At 33.6% G+C, this 8,270-nt stretch overlaps 1 protein-coding gene across 1 annotated transcript; it reads left to right on the top strand.

The window, feature by feature from the left end:
• Positions 1-6: 6 nt before the first annotated feature.
• Positions 7-3,811, top strand: LOC107492578 (pentatricopeptide repeat-containing protein At4g20740; the record flags this gene model as incomplete). Its single annotated transcript, XM_016113649.3, has 3 exons — positions 7-2,381; positions 2,626-2,784; positions 3,438-3,811. A coding segment is annotated over one exon (2,151 nt), but the record flags the coding sequence as incomplete, so codon positions are not given.
• Between the last annotated feature and the right edge of the window lie 4,459 nt (positions 3,812-8,270).

Below are 8,270 nucleotides of genomic sequence, written 5' to 3'. Positions count from 1 at the left end.
CCGCCAGCATCACCACCTCCCAAAGCAAACAAGCCATACTTCTTCTACGGCCACCGCACGCCCTCCCAGAACCGCCCAACCGTCCGCGGCGGTCTCTTCTCGAACCGCCAAACCCTCAAACCCCAGAAACCCCCCTCGAAACCCTCCATTCCCTTCGACATTCACAAGTGGGACCCTCATTTCCTCCCCCAAAACCCCTCACCACCTCCTTCTCCGTCTTCTTCATTCTCATTCTCCTCCTCCCCTCGCCTATCTCCCATCGCCCGATTCATCATCGACGCATTCCGCAAGAATCGCCATACCTGGGGCCCCTCCGTGGTTTCCGAGCTCAACAAACTCCGTAGAGTCCCACCCACCCTCGTTGCCGAGGTTCTCAAGCTCCAAACAAACCCTACCCTTGCCTCCAAGTTCTTCCATTGGGCTGGTAAGCAGAAAGGCTTCCACCATAATTTTGCATCCTATAATGCTTTTGCTTATTGCTTGAACCGTAGCAATCGGTTCCGGGCAGCTGACCAGCTGCCCGAACTTATGGACTCGCAGGGGAAACCCCCCAGTGAGAAGCAGTTTGAGATTTTGATTAGAATGCATTCTGATGCCAATAGGGGACTTAGGGTTTACTATGTGTATGAGAAGATGAAGAAGTTTGGTGTTAAGCCTAGGGTATTTTTGTATAATAGGGTTATGGATGCATTGGTAAAGACGGATCATTTGGATCTTGCGCTCTCGGTTTATGACGATTTTAGGGAGGATGGGTTGGTGGAAGAGGCTGTTACTTTCATGATTTTGATTAAGGGGCTGTGTAAGGCCGGGCGAATCGACGAAATGCTGGAGGTTTTGGAGAGAATGAGGGTGAATTTGTGCAAGCCGGACGTGTTTGCTTATACTGCTCTGGTTCGGATGCTGGTTCCGGAGGGAAATTTGGATGGTTGTTTGAGGGTTTGGGAAGAAATGAAGAAGGATAAGGTTCAGGCTGATGTGATGGCTTATGCTACTATAATTATAGGGTTGTTGAAAGGAGGGAGGGTTGAAGAGGGTTATGAGTTCTTCAAGGAGATGAAGAGTAAGGGTCATTTGATAGATAGAGCTATATATGGGTCACTTATAGAGTCGTTTGTGGCGGAAAAGAAGATTGGTGTTGCTTTCGATTTGTTGAAGGATTTGGTTAACTCAGGATATAGGGCGGATTTAGAAATTTATAATTCCCTTATTGAAGGCTTGTGCAATGTGACTAAGATTGAGAAGGCTTACAAGCTTTTCCAAGTTACTATTAAGGAGGGCCTTGAGCCAAATTTTTTATCAGTGAAACCATTGTTGCTGTGTTATGCTAAAGCAAAAAAAATGGAAGAACTCTTCAAGCTTCTCAAGCAGATGGAGAAGTTAGGTTTTCCAGTTATTGATGATCTTGCCAAATTCTTATCCCTTCTGGTGAAGGAGGGACCATTAGTAGCATTAGAGGCTTTTACACACTTGAAGGCAAAAGGTTATATTAGTGTTGAAATGTACAATATTCTTATGGATTCTCTACACAAGGTTGGTGAGATGAAGAAGGCTCTATTACTCTTTGACGAAATGAATGCCTCAAACTTGAAACCTGACTCATTTACATACAGTATAACAATTCTATGCCATGTTGATCTTGGTAAAATTCAGGAGGCATGTGAGTATCACAATAAGATCATTGAGATGTCTTGTATTCCTTCTGTTGCTGCTTACAGTTCCCTTGCCAAGGGGCTTTGTAAAATTGGCGAGATTGATGCAGGCATGATGCTTGTCCGTGATTGCCTTGCCAACATAGACAGTGGTCCTATGGAATTCAAATATAGTCTTACCATCATTCACTCATGTAAGTCAAATGATGCCGAGAAAGTGATTGAAGTATTGAATGAGATGATGCAACAGGGTTGCCCTCTGGACATTGTCGCATGTGCTGCAGTTATATCTGGCATGTCTAAGCATGGAACAATTGAAGAGGCCAGGAAGGTTTTTTCAAATTTGAGGGATCGCAGATTGTTAACCGAAGCTGACACCATTGTGTATGACGAATTACTAATCAGTCACACAAAGCAAAGGACGGCAGACTTGGTGCTATCAGGAATTAAGCTCTTCGGTTTAGAATCTAAACTAAAATCAAAGGGTTTTAAGTTTTTGCCAAGTTGAAAACTGTTGTGCGGATCAATTGATGTATTTCTTCTCTCAACATGTTGAATATGCATAGTGATGCAGAAAAGCAGTGGGGAATGGAGAGTTCCAATGTTGTGGTTGGCTGCTTCTCAAACATCTTATTTCTTGTGGTTCATATGTGTGGTGGTAGCTTTAAATGATTTTTCAAAGCATCAGACTTGGGTTGCTGGACATAACTCATAATCCATAGTTCTGTCGAGGTAATCTGTTCTGCATTGTTGCTTCTTTGACAAAATAATGTCACCTCGGTGCATTCGATATTAATCCATAGCATAAGCTCATCGTTGCTTCATGATTTTTTTTACATAAATGTATTGTTTGATGAGTAGAATTAAGAGTATTACATAGATGATCCTTCTCCTTATTTTATCCTCTCACTCCTCTCATTAGGTCTTGTAACCCATTGAAAAAGCTTTGTTGTAACTTCTCAATTTCATTTCTCAGGTCCAGTGATGATTCCGACAAGATGCATTTTGTTGGAACGTTATATACAGGAAGATTCTTTCCTAAGGAGCCGAAGCTGAACTAATTTAATATTTGATTGGACAGACGAAGATTTGTGAAGCACAATTCGCCATTGCTGTTGATATCTCAAGAGCAAAAGTATGTATTAAAACAATTCACAATTATTATTAGATTAGCATGCACATTTTGTACGGACTTGTTTTCTGTTCTTAGTTCTTTTCTTTGCTTATTCAACAGTTTCACTTCATGCCAAATATCATTTGAAAGCGTTTAGAGATTAGCGACGAATTAGTCCCAAGCTTCCAGTTGTAGAGATTTGTTATTCATGCTCTACTTATAATTTCTGTTTTAGTTTTCCCCTATTGAATATTTGAGTTGTTTATCATCTTCAGCCAAATATCTTTACTATGATAATAGTTGGGTACCCTGCTCTTTTTGTGCAACACTGTAACTTCAAAATAACCAATCAAGTTTTCCATTTTTCCCGGTAACAAGAAGGGTCAGCTGCATTTACGCTTTGATAACACAGTGTCCATGTAAACATGATTTTAGTAATACTACCGGGAAGGTGGATCAAATGAGGGATATACCGGTTGCTAGGAATATGAGGAGACAAAGAAAACTTTGAAGAACTTATCAAAAGAGAATGGTGTTGTTTGATCATGTAACCTACCTCTATTGATAAGGCTTTGTTGTATCTATGTTGATACACATACATTTGAGATGCTTTTACACTACTGTAGTTTTTTTTTACCACAAATCTAATGGCTTGCGTTCTTGTGCATATGCAGGTGGTTCATCATATATGGTGATATACCTTGATAAAGCATGTTAAAATTATTTGGGGAGAATTTTCAGTCAACTAGCTAAAGCCATGGTAAGATACTTAAGATTACTTTTTCCCTGATGTGCAAGGCACCTTGTAGGAAGAAAACATTAATTTGTCATGGTCTCTAGTTTTATAACTAAGCTTCGGGTTTAGTTACAACTTTCAACAACAATAAAGTGATTCTTGTCTCCTCAACAATAACAGCCAGACAATATCATAATATTAGAAAAATTTCAGAGGTACTGAGAACACAGGTGTTCCAATTGTTTTAATAATTGATTTTAATTAATATATATTATATATATTTTTTATAATTCAGATTAACGCTTAAAATAACTGAAAATACACTTGAAACTCTTCCCATAATATTAATTAAGCGATTCTCTTCTCGAGGAGAAATTAGCAATTCATTAGTGTTAGAAAATTGCTTTATGCAAGACATTTGCATGTGATGTGACATGCTTGTAAGTATTTGAAGTTTCTTAAAAGAGTTTTAATCCGCTGTAATCCAACATCCTGTTTCGCTTTAAGAGTTGGTGCAACTCTAGTGGACCAATCCAATCCATGAACTGTGGCTCAATATACCCACTATCCTTTTATTTTCGGTCCACAATTTATCCTGCTCTGTTTTATACATATATGCAAGGCTTTAATCTAGTGGTTATGATCTTTGCCTTGCAATATGTGCATCGGATTCAATACATGGCCGAGACTAATAGTGGATGGGATCTAGGGATGTCAAAACGGGACAAATTCGTCAAGCCAACCCGTTAAGGCGTTACCTGTTTAAATAGGTGGGTTTTTTTCTCTAAAATTATATCCTTTTAAATTTTAGGTTAAATGGGTGAACTTGTGGACTAAACAGCCCACGTTTAAGTTTTTGTATTTTTTTCAAAATTAGCACTTTTAGGCTTTTAGCCAACATTCTCTCTTATCCAACCTAAAATTTTAATTCATTAACTAAAAAGATTTTTTTAATATTTTTATCTAAGTGATATTTTTTGTTAAAATATTTTTTAAAAAAAGATAAAAGAAATAGACAATCCCGTTTAACTATGGGGCTGGTTATAAACAGTCTATGCTAAAAAATTATGATCCATAAATAAAATGGATTTAAATAGGTCAGCTTGTTTAGCCGGCAGGTTTAGGCAAGTTGGGCTAATTCATTTGACTGTCCTAATGGAAACTTAGTCTTGGGTGTGAATGAGTGTTGTAATGTATAATATCTAAGGTTAGAAGCCGTCCAATTTCATCCTCCTGACAAAAAAATACCCAAAGATAATGAGATACTCCCCCTCGTAAAAACAATAACTTTGTGAAACATACATACATATGTATAGTTAAAAGGTGTCCTATAGAAAGTTTTGAATGTTCTTTCACTACATTTAATTCATAGAAAATTAAAAAGTCTATATTTAACTTGTATTTTTTATGTACATTTTTTAATTATAGTATTATTAAAAAATATTAGGAGATCAATACTTTAGTGAAAAAAAAATTGGAGTTGAGGATACTTATTAAAGAGATCACATGAAGTAATCTCAATTAAATTCTACTAAAAAATATTTTTGTTTTCAAAATAATGAGCATGAATGTTCTGATAATATTCTCAGTCGTGGCTCGTGACTAGTCTAGTATTCAGATATTATAGTAAAATTTAGTTAAAAGTCGCCATTTTCCTTGTGTTTATTGTTTAACGACTTTTAAAGTGATAATAGTACGATAAGTTTTATTATCTTGTCTCTTATTTTATTTGTGATGAATTAATCAAGATAACATTTTTTATTTACAAAAATTGAAAAGGACAAACAATGCTATATCATGTTTTTTGGATTCTAATTTTTATTTAGCAATATCTGAAAAAAAAGGACTAAATGACAACCAAAGATAACCTAATTATTATCCTCCCCCAATTTATATTTCATAGTGAATATAAGGACTTTGTAACCTATATATTTATGCATTAATAGGAATGGGAAATCAGTTCACGAATGCTAACAATCAAAATTGGCCCCTCAAAGTCGAAGCAATCGCCGATAGAGACTATTAGGTGTGGCATCTAGATAGTGACTTGGACATTCCAACACCAAGATATTTTCTTACAATCGATTATTCTTTCATCTAAAAATTTCGCATAATTTAAATAATGTCTGAATTTTTATTATCATTAATTAAAAAAATTAATCTAAATAAAATATACATAACCGAGAGTTCTTAGTGAAAATTTATGCGTGGTACGTATATTATATGAAATTTTCACGGATATATTCGAGTGTTCATAAGTGAATAATTCATATTACAAAAATATCCTCTCATCCATGCATAACAACACTAGGATTTTTGTTCATAAGTGGCTGAGAATAAGGCCTATACACGGAAAGTTATTTTGGTCAATATTAGGTTGATGATGTTATTGGTAGCAAAAGAGAACAAATTAAACAAAGAGCCACAATGTGCGTGTGAGAGAGAGGGAGATTGAGATTAGAACAATAGAAGAATTGGATGAGGAGATAAGAAGATTGAATGTGGCATAATATACTTAGGGTACATAGTGCTGGGGTATAGTGCCTTTTTATTTTGACTTCTTGTCCTCATATATTATTATTATTATTAGAGGAATGTTAGAGCCATCAAAATTTATTATTTTAGCCGTCATCAGTTAGTCATTAATATTTAAAAGTATGAGATAAAATATGTTATTTAATTTTTAGATTAAAGAAACTAGAATAAAGAAATTGAATTGATGACCAAAATAAATAAATTCTGATGATCTTGTAACATTTTTCTTATTATTATTATTAGGTGAAAACTCAGGTGCAATCGATTTCATGTGAAGTTGATGATTGAGAGTCGTTAGATAAAAATTTAGTCAAATTAGTCAAATTATCTAACCACTCTCAACCATCAACTTTATATGAAATTGACTGCACTTGAGTTTTCACCTTATTATTATATGTCAAATCCTATCATGTATTCATGTTATTTATTCAGCTTCTTTTTTTAATTTCTCAACGTTTTTCTTCTGCTGAGTTAGTTTGGACTTATTATTGCATGATTATGTTCACGTAGAAACAACAACTGCTTCTGGAAGAACCCTAATTTAGCATTCAATTCCCCTTTAGTGAGATAATGCTTTATTGTTGTTGTATAAAATTATTTATTTTAAAAGCTTGGTCTGATAGCACAAGCAGTTATATATCTAATTTTTTGTGTTTTTCGTTTTAAAATAAATATCTTTTCCACTTTTTAGATTATTGAAAGATTAATGTATCTAGATAAACTTTTGTCAAGAGAGGGAGTAGAAAACAAGTATATCAAAAAATTTATTATATATAATGTAGATATTCTTTATAAATTAAAAAAAAATTGCTTTTTCACTCAAATCTACTTTTCCAAAAAAAAAAAATTCTTTTTATCAAGTAGTAGGTGACCCTCTAATTGTACAAAAATAAAGGTTGTAAATAAACGTCATTTCTTGTGTCACAAAATCCAAATATCTAATAATATGACCAACAAAATTAATTATATTAGCTTGTCTTACAAATTATTCAAGTGTTTATTTATTCTATGAAAACACTTATCAGTTATTATGCTAATGTAATTTGATCTTATATTATGGAGAAGAGGGGGATTAAGTTAGAGGATTTGTTAATTTTGTAAGACTAAAATGAACAATTATTAATTAATTATTAAAGAAAAAGTATAGAGAGATAATAAGGGTAGTAAATAATATGAATAATAAAATAAAAAATAAAAATAAAATCATAAATCATAAATCAGATGATTAGTTAAATATTAATAATTTTAGATTTTAAAATTTAAAAAATAAGAATTTTAAATTAAATCATGGATAGCTAAAGTTAAATCATTTTCTTTCTTGATAGAGCTACCTCTATGTAAGTAGAAATTAGATAAGAACACATTAAATTATTAAAGAGTAGTGCTAGCAAAGTGGAACCAAGCTAATTAAGTAACTAAAATCAAGATAGATATTAGATATTATTGATGACATTCACATCACAAATTCTAAATATCTGGCTGGAAATAAATTGGTGTTTATAAACCTGCAAAACCCAACAGACGCCACATCTAAATGCCCTTTCAAGTAGTGAAAAAGCTGGGAAAGATTTTTTGTTTCCCAAGTAAAGCTAACCAGAATTATCTATCAAAATAAATAAAGTGTACTAGTTTTACTTAGACACGGCTGCTCCATATTCAATGGACCAATAAGTTTTCATTCAATCTCTTAAATATTATTTTAGGTTTAGTTCCATGTGGTGGTGTAGGAGACAAAAGAAAAAAAAAGTCCAACTTGTTCTATTTAATATTTATTAATTATTATTAGAATTAATAAATATTAAATAAGATAAGTTTAATTTTTTTTTATCTTTCTACCATTACTCATGAAATAAATACTAATAAATACTAAGAAAAATTACAACAAAACTCAAACTTCTAACCTTAAAAATGAAGGCATATGTTGTAAAGACAAAACACAAGGGAAAAAATTGTAGCAAGGAAGAAAACAGTTACCAAAAACAAATAAAGCAAGGAAGAAGACATAAGACTTGAATCTTACCCTGCAGCAATTGCAGTTTTTCCAACACCATGCTCACCAATAAGCTCCACAAAAAAGTCGTCCTCCATCTTGTTTCTTAACCTTGTCTTCATTATTTTCATTGCTGAAAATGATTACTCTCTAGTAGCTAATGTGTTGTGAAAGCTAACAAAGGCTCGCTCAGTTTGGTCCAAATCTAACATGTTTTGAATGTTTAAAACTAAAAACTATTGAAGT

The sequence above is a fragment of the Arachis duranensis genome, chromosome 1, assembly GCF_000817695.3.
Source record: "Arachis duranensis cultivar V14167 chromosome 1, aradu.V14167.gnm2.J7QH, whole genome shotgun sequence".
NCBI classification, from domain to species: domain Eukaryota; kingdom Viridiplantae; phylum Streptophyta; class Magnoliopsida; order Fabales; family Fabaceae; genus Arachis; species Arachis duranensis.
This window is presented reverse-complemented; position numbering and strand designations above follow the sequence as displayed.